Here is a 12,973-nt window from a genome sequence, read left to right on the forward strand (position 1 = left end):
AGAAGTTAGCAGAGTTATCAGCTTCTTTTTCCTAACTGCTTGTCATCTGGTGTTTTGAGTCCATAGCTGATAGCCCTAGTATTAAGAGTATGTTATTGTGAAATAATGTTTTGACTGCTCAAGTTCTGGGGTAACTGGGAAAAATATATAATACTTTTCTTAAGGGATACTGTGCCAGTTATCCATAATTAGGAGAGGCAGCAATTCAGTATAAGATCAAACCTCAACTACAACTCTGTTCTCTGGTAATGAGATCAGAGAAATAAGCTTGGAACAAATTACGCCACATCTGTTCAAATAACTGGGTTTTACTGCAATGCAATTCCTATTAGATGCCTGGTCAATTGGGGTTCCTAAGGCTTCATCAATACTGCTTTTAAGAATCATGTTCATTTTCCCGGGCTCTGCTCCAAATCGGTGTGGTTGCTGTGCCCAGCATTTCAGTTGTAACTGAACTTTGAAATTTTGGAAGGATGCTTTAGCTTTCACAGGAGATTAGGTTTTGTTAATGCTTTTTTCTGATTGCTTGCTTGTGGTAAGATCAGATTTTAACTCTAAAGCAAAAGCTTATTTGCATTGCAGTTTTGATACACATGGTTTTAAGAAGAGAACAAAGCTGTGAAGGAGTGCCTCAGTTTGACAAACTTTGGCCTAAATGACTTTACAGTATTTCACTTTGTCTGGCACAAGCCATTTTGGCTGGTAAACACAGTTGCAAACATCATACAGAGATATTTTATTGCTTGATTTTGATCATGGACTAGCCTTGAAAGCTTCAACAGAATTATTTAGCTAAAACAGTTTTTGAACCAAAGCAGGGATCTCTTTCAAAGCGACAGATTGAAGCAGATGATTGCAAAGTGTGTTGTGGCATTTCAAAGAGGGTTATCGATTGAATGGCTTTTTCTCTGCTTCTGGGGTTGTTAACAAAACCACTGCCATTTTATTTCTATATATGGAGAAAGAGGAGGGAAGGCTGAATGGATGTGAGGAGTTTGCTTAGTGATGGGTAGTACATTTTGTCACTATATTAAACTCTTTGTCTTCCCAGAGCTCTTTTTAGGTGCTAGATTAATACAGAGGCTGCCACAAGGAAGACAGGGTCAGGTTGTTCACCAGAGCACCAGAGGGTAGGATGAGAAACAATGATTGGAAATTGATGAAAGAGAGAAGCAACCTGAAATTAAGGAGAAACTTCCTGACAGTGAGGACAATCAGCTTACCCCCATAAATTGCTCCATCACTGGAGATTTTCAAGAAGAGACTAGACATTCACCTGTCTGAGATGCTATAGGTTCTCCTCCTGGAACAGGGGGCTGGACTAGAAGACCCCCCCAAGGTTCTATTCTATTCTATTCTATTCTATTCTATTCTATTCTATTCTATTCTATTCTATTCTATTCTATTCTATTCTATTTGAGTCTACTTTACTTTACTCTTTACTTTCTCAATGTCGTCAGCTTTAAGCCTGGTTATGGGGAATGTAGTAGGAGAGAGCTTTGTGTGTTTGTTTCTGCACTAGTGTTGCCAGTGTACTGGGAATTCATCTTAACTTTCTGCACATTGAATAAAGCTGACTAGTTCAGGATGCACTCTTGAATTAACTGTGATTCAAATGTGCACAAATGGCTAGCTTTAAAGGTCTCAGAAATGAGAAAATGGCTGCTAGGCCAAGACTTAAAAGTGCTAGGACAAACTTTTGTAAAGAATAGTGAATATAAGACTTATAAACTCTCTTTTGTCTATGCCAGCCTCTTTCACCATGACTTGGCGCTCAGTGTCATTGTATTTATACCAGGCTGTGACTGCCACCTTTGCTAGAATATCTGTCAGAGAATATTATCAGCAAATATACTACTGAAACAGGAGGACATACCTTCTTTGTCTTCATGTCCTCCTTTCAGAAAGCATAATCTTAAAGTCAAATATTGTCTTTCTCTGTGTGTTTCAGTATCTAACAAACTTTCTCTTCCTGAGCAGCGTTTCTCTGTGTGGGGCAGCACTTCCTTAAGTGCTAATCATAAGTTAACAAGTTCTGCGCTCTGTCTTTAATTAGTTGATTAGTAGCCTCCAGCCAGCTTGTCCTGCTGCATGAAAGGACAAGTCTTTAATCAGTTACAGACTGAAAGCTTTTGCCTCCTAACTGGCTCTAGCACATTCTAGCTCTTCAATTTTTTTAAAAAAGTCTTTCTAGTGGTGGTAAAAGGAATCTCATATGTATGTAGGACTAAGTACATTTTGTTTGCAGCTTTCTACTGTAATTTTTGTTGTGGATGCTGAGAATCTTAAACAGTTTGTGTATCTCTCCCCCCTCCCCCCATTTATCCTTCTTTCTAATTGTCTTTGTCTTTCTTTGCCTGTTCGAATATCTGATAACCTGAACCAGGGGGTAATTCCCAAGACTGCCAGTCAGATGTGCCAACCCTCCTCATACTCCACAATTCATTTTGATCAGAGGCAGCAAGAATTACACAATCTCAGGAGGATATTGGTCATTCTCCTGCATCATCCTAAGTGTGGTTTGGTGGTGGAGTCGTGCCCACCAGTAGAGGGCAGCAAATGTAGTTTTAATGTGCAAACCCTTCTGGCTTTCTAGTTGTACAACTATGGTTAGTGGAAGAAAAGCCAGTAAATAAGCAAATGAGGGGAATGCCAGCTGTTGGAGGTGGGTCGCAGACTGAGTATAGCTGGAACCCTGTCAAGCAACACTCCTGTTTACAAACCCATGGGAATATGTTCCAGTGGCAACACTATTTGGAATGTATGAACTTGAAAAAATTGGGGGGGAACTTTTGCTCTATAGCAGTGGTTCTCAACCTTTTTGTTACCACGGACCCCCTTTAAATACCTTTTGCGGCCATGCACCATGGCCACAAACCTCCAAGACTTAAGATTTAAATCATAACATTTCTTCAAGCTTTTACAGTCTCCATGTGATGACATCTGCAGACCACAGGTTCAGAACCACTGTAGGATGACACACATTTTAGTTAATGAACAAATACTCAAATCAAATCTTGACGTAGCTCAAATGAAACTGTTTTGCCCATTTTCAATTTTGAAGCTATATGTCTGTTCAGGGTTGATTTATAGAGTCCTAATATAATATCAATTGATGTCTTTTATATCTTAAAAGCCTATTTCAAATACACCATCTTCAGAACAAACTAAAGTTGTGTCCATAATTATTGTACCAGATATAACTGTGTATAAGCCCATCCGAGGATAAGATGATCCTTGAGTTTTCAACCAAAATTGTAAAAAGTATTGTATCACCTGTGAATAAGTTGACCCTTAAAATATTGGTATGTTTTAATTTGCATAATAAGATTACCCATGTATAATCCACACATTATATTCATAATATTTTGAGGGTCACCTTATTTGTAGATGAGCCTATACATGAATATGTACAGGATATACAGGACCTAAAAAAGATTGTCTTATAAACTCTCGGATAAGGCTACCTGCAGGTAAGATGAATCCAATTTTGCGTTTTGGTACATCAAGTTCTCAGGTTTTTTAGAGTATATGTAGTAGCGATATTTTTTAACAAATCACTGCAATTGGGGTTTAAACTATGTGCGGGAAATCTTTTATGTTTATGACAAAAGAAATCCCTCTGTCCTTAGATGTTGTGGGATTTGTTTTTATCCATTGGGGTTTGATTTTTAAAAATTAATATTGTAAGATCATGAATAAAATCAATTAAAATGTATCAATTGCATGTACAATTCAGATCAAGCACTACTAAGTTTAATGAGAGATACCAGGAAATGAAAGAAAATAGAAGTATTGTAAATATGTCAATGTGCGGATTTTGCTATGAGATTACCTTCATATATTCCTCATAGGACTTTCAGACAAGGACAGTGGTTGATATTGGTACAGCTGTGCTTCCCAACTTGATATTTTCTAAATGGATTTAGTTTATGACTCCCAAATTCAGCCATCCTGGGTCTTTAAACCAACTAATGCTATCTAGACTTGGTGTCCAATTATCTGTGGCGATTCTCCAGAGAATCCAGGCCATAGTTGAACTTTTTTAATAAAGTGTTTCACTTCTCATCCAAGCTCTGAACTGAAGAAGTTTTTTGGATGAGAAGTGAAACATTTTCAAACAAAACAAAACAAAAACCCCAAGAAAATCCAGTTGCCTTTTGGAAAAGCACCTTTGGGACAACCAATCCAATTTAAACACAATTTGAGGACATCAGGTTGAGAAACATGTGCTAGAATGATCAGTGAATGGATTTTCAATGTCCAATACATTTCTTTTGTATCAGCTTTATGTTAATTTTGTTTTAATATAATTGGTTTGGAAGGGGCTTAAACCAGTATGTATCATCAGTACCTTCATGTACAAAAGTGGGGTGCATAAAGATTTTGCCATCAACGTCTGAATTGTATTATCAGTTTTATTTTCAATTCAGAATTTAATTTTTGTTTTTGTAATGCCATATGAGGTACACATCTAATAAGAAACAACAGAAGTCTTTAAAGCAAACCAAAGGTTGTTTGCTGATATGTAGGGTTTGTGTGTGCATTTGAAGCTAGATGAATATTCTTATGTGGGTGTCCAATGTTTGAAAAGTGAAAGTTTAAAAAAGACTGTTGCAAAGAACTTTAAATATTAAGTTTATGTTTTATGAACGATAAAGGAAAGAAGTTCAGACATAGCCACAGCTAATATGCAGTGGGATCAATCTTTGCTACAGTGATGTCCAGAACTGTGAGGGTCAGGAGTTTCACTTTCAACATCATAGCAGAAGGGGTAAACAGAAATAATTTGTTTCCCTGACTCTACATGACATTTTGACCTCCTATTGAAATGTGTTGTTGTATGGTCATTTACTTTACTCTTCAAGTACCACAGGAAATAATAACAAATGTTCTGAGTAAGAACACAACAGTACACAGATCTTTATAAAAATAGTGATATTCCACTTGACCTACAAAATTGAGAAAGGACTCAAAGAAATGTTTTGTGTTCAACACTAAAGACAAATGATTTTTTAGACCAAACCAGATGAACGTTTGGCTGCTGTGTACTCCCAATAATACTTTAGTAAAAAGACTCATGTTAGGTGCAATAAAATCGGTTATCATGGGAAAATAGTTTCCTGATTCTCAATATCCCTACTTTCTTTGCAGGTCTTTCTTATGGTTCCTGGTGACTACACATCCTCCCATGCTTGCTCATTACAGCAGTTAATGCTTCACAGAGGTCCCACAATGGACATTTACTGCAAGTAAGTTAAATTGGAGGTGAGAAAAAATATTTTGGTGGCATACAACTTTTCATGTTAAATTCAGACTCTCTTGGGCCCAAATTCAAAACTAATTCTAACTAATATTTTGATCCTCTCTTGCCATTCATATCTCCATCAGAAAACAGAATGAGATATAGTACTAAAATACATTTAGACTGTATCTGTATGAGAAATAATGGTCTTTTTTTTGTCAAGAGTTATTTCAAAAGCTGGAACTAAAAAAAAGATGCCCAAGAATATTAAATCTGTAAAAAGAAGTAAAGATATAAGTAAAGAATAAAAAGAACTTTTATTTTACTTGATGTTTATTTTATTAACAGATAAAAAGACATTTCTGAAATCTTTTTCTTTAAAAAAAAGTAAGCAAGAGTAAGAAATTTAAGAAAGTAAGAAAAGAAAATTTAAAAATATAATCTGAAGTTTGGTGTCTACATTACTTGGATGAGGTTACGATTAATTTTATGTCGGTCTCCAGATGTTGGAGCTTTATCCATTTTTTAAAATATCTCTAATGTTTACCAGGATATATGTGAAGTAAAGTCTTTAACAAAGTTCTCTTTCATAAACCTAGGCTCTAGTTCCAAAACAGAATCCAGGAAATATTTCTGACCGAGAGCTGGATGAACAAGAAGTTCAAGGGGGGTTACTAAAGAGAGAAAAAGAAGCTCATAAAAGATGAGAAAAGCTGAATGCTTGCCAAACTTATTTAGGAAAATTATGGATAGGCACCAAATGTTCCATTTACATTGTTTGAACACTCTCCTTTTGGTGCTCATTTGGACTGGCATTGCAACGGCACAGAAGGACTGCACAGGTGTGGAGTGTAAGCAGCCAGAAAATTGCATTGAAGAAATTCTAGAACCTGGAGAATGCTGTGTCTCATGTCTGCAGCATGGCTGTACTTGCGAAGGATACCAATACTATGACTGTGTGAATGTGGGCTTTATCAATGGAAAAGTGCCTGAAGGACAGTCCTACTTGGTCGACTTTGGAAGCACCGAATGTTCTTGTCCCAAAGGTGGGGGTAAAATCAGCTGCCAGTTTATGTTATGCCCAGACCTTCCACAAAACTGCATTGATGCTGTCCTACCAGCAGATGGATGTCCCCAGTGTGGAAGAATAGGCTGTGTCCATGAAGACCAGAAATATGCTGCAGGGCATACATTCCACATGCCTACGTGCAAAGTGTGTCATTGTCCTAATTCTGGCGGTGACCTCATGTGCTATCAACTCCCAGATTGCAATGAATCCATGTTAACCTCCCCTAATCCATCTGATACTGTGGAAGTAGAACAGCACTATGACGATCCCTACAGTTACGACCAAGAGGCACCAGAAGGAGATGCCACTCAGGTGGAGCCACCCAAAAAGAAAAAGTTCTACAGTTATTCAGCACATTTGGAACAAGAGAGCACAGGCCAAGAACAAAGTGAGGATTATGACTACCTTGCAAGCAGCGTTACTCCCCCTTCACTGACTCAGTCTATTTCAGACCCAGCAATGCAACAACTAACAAGCACAGATATTCCTCTCCTAAACCATCCAGAAAAAAGGAGCAACAATGCAAACAGCAAGGTCAGGATGAATACAAGCACACTACCAACAACCGAAATATCACAAAGATATAAGATGACCACCACAAATAGTGTTTTAAAGGAAGAAGTTGTGGCAACCACTGAGGCGCCCTGGAATGCAGCGGAAGTTGAGAGACAAAACGCGATCAGACATGAGAAAACTGAGCAAGGAGAAAATTCCCATTTTAGGATCAAACTGAACGTGAAGAAAGACCAGAAATCAAAAGTACCCAAATCATTGGATTTCAAGGAGTCCAAAGGAGATAACTTCCCTGAAGTCAAATTTAATCCGACACCTTCATCACCGATTGCCCTGAAAGAAGATCACAACTGGATAGCTCCCAAACAATCTCAAACACTTTATCATTACCAGCCTGATGAAGATGTGGATCCCAACTCTGTTCACACGTCTTCCAAATCGTCAGCAGGTAAGATTTGGGATTCACTGCCTTAATGTTAAATCAGTAAACGGTAAAGCAGGACTGCTGCCTCTTTGCTACAATAATGAAAGGTACAGGTTGTCCTCAACTTACAATAGTTCATTTGGCAGCAGTTCCAAAGTTACAACGGCACTGAAAAAAAAGTGACTTATGACCATTTTTTCACACTTACGACCATTGCAGCATCCCCATGGTCATGTGATCAGATGCTTAGCAGCTGGTTTACATCTAGTTCGGCTGCATAGATACATACCATGTGATCAGCTTATGCAACCTTCTCACAAGGAAAGAAAAATTTGGATGAAATTTTCATGGCTGGGATGTGGGTATTTTGAATTTACATCAGTTCTGACAGAGAAGGGAGTGCAAGTATTTTGCTGTCTTTTATTGCATAATATTAAAGCTTTTCACCTTTCTAGCTTTGCAGACTCCCAAAGCAAGATATCATAAGAATGTTTCCTCCTATGGAGAAGTAGAGACAGCCAGTAATGAGCAAGTAGCATCTTCTATCAGTTACAAAGAGTTCATAACCATCCCCAAATCTGAGGCATTCCCTTCAGACTTTTTAATGAAAGCATAGTGTGGATACAACAAGCAGGGTGGCCTTTTCACAGATGAAGATACTTTTACAGAAATGTTAACATATCACAAAAACGTTATTGCTATCTCTTTTACTTTAATTCATACGTCTTCATTAAATATATTTGATTTGATTTAAGTAGACACTTGCCACTGGAAAAGAAAAAGTAAGTTTAAGTGAGTTTGAGTGGCTTTAAGGATTTGATGAAAATATGAAATTATTAGCTTTATTGAAAAATTTAATAAAGGGCAATGTTAAGTAAATTTCTAATCCATATTTGTTACTGACAAAATTTTAACAATGTCTTAGTTAAATTTTGACCCAACTGATCTCAGTAACGGCTGCATATATTATGTAACATTAGCTCAAATAGCGAAGTAAACTGGTTTATGACCTGTACTGAAAATGAAGCAGCTTGCTGCTTTGAAAAAGAAATTCTTCTTCAATAATGGCTTTGCTAAATGAGCAGTGTTTATGTTAAATCCCTCTGTGCATTAATAAAAATATTAGTCCACCTCTTAGGACAATCTTTGTAGATTTGCTTGCTGCAGATAGCTTTGTCATGTGTTGAAAAGAACCAATGAAGTTAGCAATCTGAAATTGAAACAGAGAAATGATCAATGTTTCCACCCAATCAATGGGTACTTCCAGTGAGCCAGTCACCCATTGCCATAGGGACACTGAGGTTATGCTCTCATGGCAAAATTGGCCAGATGCAACCACCCTATATGCATGAATGGAGTTAATACAATGTTATGTCAGTCTATGTTATGGGAACTCTAGAAGTGACATGTCTATGGAGATTCTCAGTCATCCAGGTCACAGTTGTCCCAAAGGTGTTTTCTTCAAAAGGCAACTGGACTTTGTTTTTCCTGGAAGACATTTTGCTTCTCATCCAAGAAGCTTCTTCAGTTCTGATTGAATGGTGGAGGATGGAAGGACTTATATTCCTTGCAGTCATCTGGTTGTTAGCACTCTTTCTGAGAGTCGTTAAGGCCACTTGGAGGTTTATCTGTGCCCTCAGGGTCACCTGAATAATGCAAATGGGTATGGAACCTTCTTGGAACTGCTGAAAGGACTTTGCTGTAAACAAAAAATAGGTGGTATCTTTACGAGCTGGAAACATGATGACCCTGAGGGCCATCCAAAAGAAAGAGTGTTAATGACCAGAGGACTGCAAGGAATATAAATCCTGCCATCCTCCACAATTCAGTCACAACTATAGAAGCTTCTTGGAGGAGAAGCAAAAACTGTCTTCAAAGAAAAAAAAACCCCAAATTCCAGTTGCCTTTTGAAAAAAGTACCTTTGGGTCTATAAGTGACAAGAATGAGATTGCAGTTAGAGTAATCAAAAGAAAGACCACTACAGTAGGATGGAGTTCCCTCTAAAGTTACACTACTTATTATTTTGAGGCAAATTGATATCACTTTTCTGACATGAAAATATTTTAATACGCTGACCATTATATTCAATTATGTCCATGCCACATATCTGAAAAAACTTACAGGAAACCCCGATTGTTAAGGAGCTTGACTTTTGTTACATTTCTTCTTTGTAACAAAGAGCCATGAAATGATCCTTTCCTGTTCCCATTGTGATAAGATGAGAAGTGAGATCAGATCGTAATGGATGTTACCCAAAATAAGCCATGCTTGCGATCTGAAGATTGCTGGGCTTGCCTCTCCCTTTCCTGTCACTCAGTGAGCCTCCGTGCTTGCATTTCTCATGTGTTTTATTGCCAGGTCTAACTTAATTGGTCATGCTTGCCATCCTAATCAGAAGGAGAGCTGACGGATTTGGATTTCATTACAATAATATCCTGACTCAAGTTAAAAAAACGCCCAGTGCCAAAAGATAAAATCCATTTATTTGTACAGTAAATAGGCTAAATTCCTGGCTGCTGAGCGTTTTAAGTTGGGAAGCAGCCATCTCATGACCTAAAGCACACATGCAGAAGAAGGCATCTATGGAGAAAGAAAAAGAAAAAAAATTCTTCTGCATATTGACATTATTAAACTCCCAATAGAGTGAGCAACCAGTTATTCCATTATACAGTGAAAGGCATGTGGAAATAATTTCACAAGATAGCAACCCTTGGTTTTGAGAAACAAGACTCTTGAGCAAGATATGCTCAGTAATTCTCCAGTGCTTTGACAAATCCACTCCCTACAAAGTTCTTACTAGTTATTCAGTCACTCTTGCTGTTCAGAACAAGTGTGGGTGTCAAGCACCAGGCCAGTCAGGAGATCCAGGCAGTTCAAATGTGTATAAAGATTTATTATAAACTTAAGCTATCTACAAGAATCTCATTTAATAATGGTCAAGGGAAATTAATGGAGTTAAGAATAGAAAGGAATTCAAGGTGGACCTGATTTAGATCTCTTATGGGCATACAGGGACTCATGACTGATAATGTGTTTGACCCATCCCTCGGGCTCAACTTGGTCATCTCCTACAACGGGGAAACCATGGAATTCCAGAACTACATCTTTAAGCAAGCTTGGCTGGCAAGGCCTACGATGAGTACTTCTGGAAGTTGTAACTCAGCAACAATTTCTCCATACTTTGTGTAAACCATATCTGCACTGCTAAAAAAGTAGATGTTTGATTTTTTTTCTTTATCTATTCTGCCTTAATGAGAGGAAGAATATCTGGAGCAAGGAACATTAGAACTGAGGCATTTTGTCCTGGGATACAAGCCTAAGTCCTTTCAAGAAAACACTGTTTAATACATGTTCTGTATCCTAGGATAGATTGGTGCTTTACCAAGTATTGGTGCTTCCAGTCAGACTTGTTGAAACATTCTCTGTGACAAAGCTGGATGGAACAAAATATAATAAAACATAAGTTGGCTGCTAGTAAAAGCAACTTTACATATCCTTCTACTTCTCTTCTCAATGATAATATGAAAGCTGTGGTGTCCCTATACTGTGTCCACTGATTATGATGGCATTATGTCAGGTATTACTAGATGTTTATGTGTAGAGATGTTGAAAAGAGACGACTGTGGTTTTCACAGGCAGTTTAGCATGTTTTATCCTGCCTAAGAGAGCCACTGGAAATTCCTAGGCCAGGGGAAGGCAACCTTGGCTCTTTTATGACTCGTGAATTTCAACTCCCAGAATTCCTGAGCTAGCCATGCTGGCTCAGGAATTCTGGGAGTTGAAGTCCACGAGTCATAAAAGAGCTAAGGTTGCCTACCCCTATACCTAGGCCTAAGCCACAGAGACCAGCACCAAAGCTCCAATCAAAGATCGGAGCTCAAATCAAAGTTAGAGAACAAGCTAAAAGAAATTAAAAAGGTAAAAATATGTAAGGAATCTCTTTTACAACTTGAACTAAGAATCCTTTTTTTTTTTTTTTGGAAATTATGTACATCTCCAGCAAGAAAGTTTCTCACAGTTGTTGTTTTAGGGAAAAGGAGGAAGGAATATTGGGTGATGTTTGCTGTTTTGCATTATTTATAAAAATAATAAATAGTAAAGGTAAAGGTTCCCCCGCACATGTGTGCTAGTCGTTTCCGACTCTAGGGGCCGGTGCTCATCTCCGTTTCAAAGCCGAAGAGCCAGCACTTGTCCGAGGACGTCTCCGTGGTCATGTGGCTGGCATGACTAGACACCAAAGGCGCACGGAACGCTGTTACCTTCCCACCGTAGTGGTCCCTATTTTTCTACTTGCATTTTTACGTGCTTTCAAACTGCTAGGTTGGCAGAAGCTGGGACAAGTAACAGGCGCTCACTCTGCTACGCAGCACTTGGAATTCGACCCGCCAAACTGCGGATCTTCTGATTGACAAGCTCAGCGTCCTAACCCACTGAGCCACTGTGTCCCTTAAAAATAATAAATGGATGTACATAAATAAATTTGGCAAAAAAGCAATATTCAGAAATGTGAAATGTAAATAAATATAAAAATAAATAAGATGTTAGAAGCATGTCACAATGGAAGCATGTCCCTTTTTTATTGCACACATGGATAAAAGGGATGGTGGTTCTTTTTCATTACCAGCATCTTGCATTTATTTTTTTGGGTGGGGGGAGATCCCATACAGGTGACACTGCTTAAGCTACAATTGATCATGGAGTTTTGTAGTAAGTGGTGGCATTTAGCTAGCTTTGGACTTGGAAACAAAGCAGGTGAAGGCGGCTTCTGAGACGGAAAAGTATCAGGAAGTAGGTTAAGTTAGGAAGTAAGTAGATATCTGCAGTGTTTTCAAAAAAAACCTTCATGGATGTTTTCACAAAGTCATCAAGAACTTGGCTCAGACTGAAGGAAGGTTTACTTTTAGTGTATTTCATTTGTGACATATCAGATAGTTTAAGTCTGAAGTATTCTGAGATGTGTAAATGTGTTTGTAATAAATAAACGATTATAGTTTTCTTGCAATTATATATATAGTTCTTGCACCTTTATGTTTAGAGGTTGCTGAAATAGTTCTCAGTACTGTTTTAGGTGCCACTGAATTTCTTTAGTCTTCATACTAATAATCCCAGTGTAGGCACTATGAGTACATTTCACATAATTTAAAAGGTTGGCAAAAGTCTATTAGACTGACTAAAGTTTTGCAGCTGTAGTAGTGAATTTAGGCTCCAATGACAGAAAAAACAGAAATAGCTAGTGCCTCTAGAAATAATCATATAAATTTTTAGACCATGATTATACTTTCCCCCAATTCTGTCCTTTTAATGTTTAACTTCATGGCAACCTGAGCAATGGTCCCAATTCCACAATAAAATTTCAATTATAAACTCAGAGCAGCGGAAATGAGATCCAGATTGGTGATTTAGAAATTAAGAAGAAAACCTTCTATACATTTTAAAGCTTTTTTTTAATCCACCCTTCATTAATCTCAAATTGGCTTATATTGATTAAAACAATTACATAATTTCTGCAGTGTATCTACTTTTAAGAGACTAAATAACATATGAGAATGTTTTTTAAAAGGCTAAGATTTAAAATACACAGAAAGGCTGGAAAGTGACCTTAGCATCTGGCTGGCTGAGGTGGAAGAAAGTATTTAGTTAGGTTCTGGGCTCCAGGGAAGCAATTTTGAAAGACCATCTCTCTTAAAATTTCAACTATTGCCCTTTGGAACAGCTGCAATT

The 12,973-nt window shown here is 37.8% G+C and overlaps 1 protein-coding gene across 1 annotated transcript in view; it reads left to right on the plus strand.

The window, feature by feature from the left end:
* Positions 1 to 5,981: 5,981 nt before the first annotated feature.
* Positions 5,982 to 12,973, plus strand: part of FBLN2 (fibulin 2) — a gene marked incomplete at its 3' end in the record, with an annotated part of 142,183 nt that continues 135,191 nt past the window's right edge. The window contains exon 1 of the mRNA XM_081315622.1: positions 5,982 to 7,275. Coding sequence (XP_081171748.1) covers positions 5,991 to 7,275 — 1,285 coding nt within the window. The 5' untranslated portion in view covers positions 5,982 to 5,990. The remainder of the gene's footprint in view (positions 7,276 to 12,973) is intronic.

This window comes from Vipera berus (genome assembly GCF_964194415.1).
Source record: "Vipera berus genome assembly, chromosome: 2".
In the NCBI taxonomy this organism is placed as follows: Eukaryota; Metazoa; Chordata; class Lepidosauria; order Squamata; family Viperidae; genus Vipera; species Vipera berus.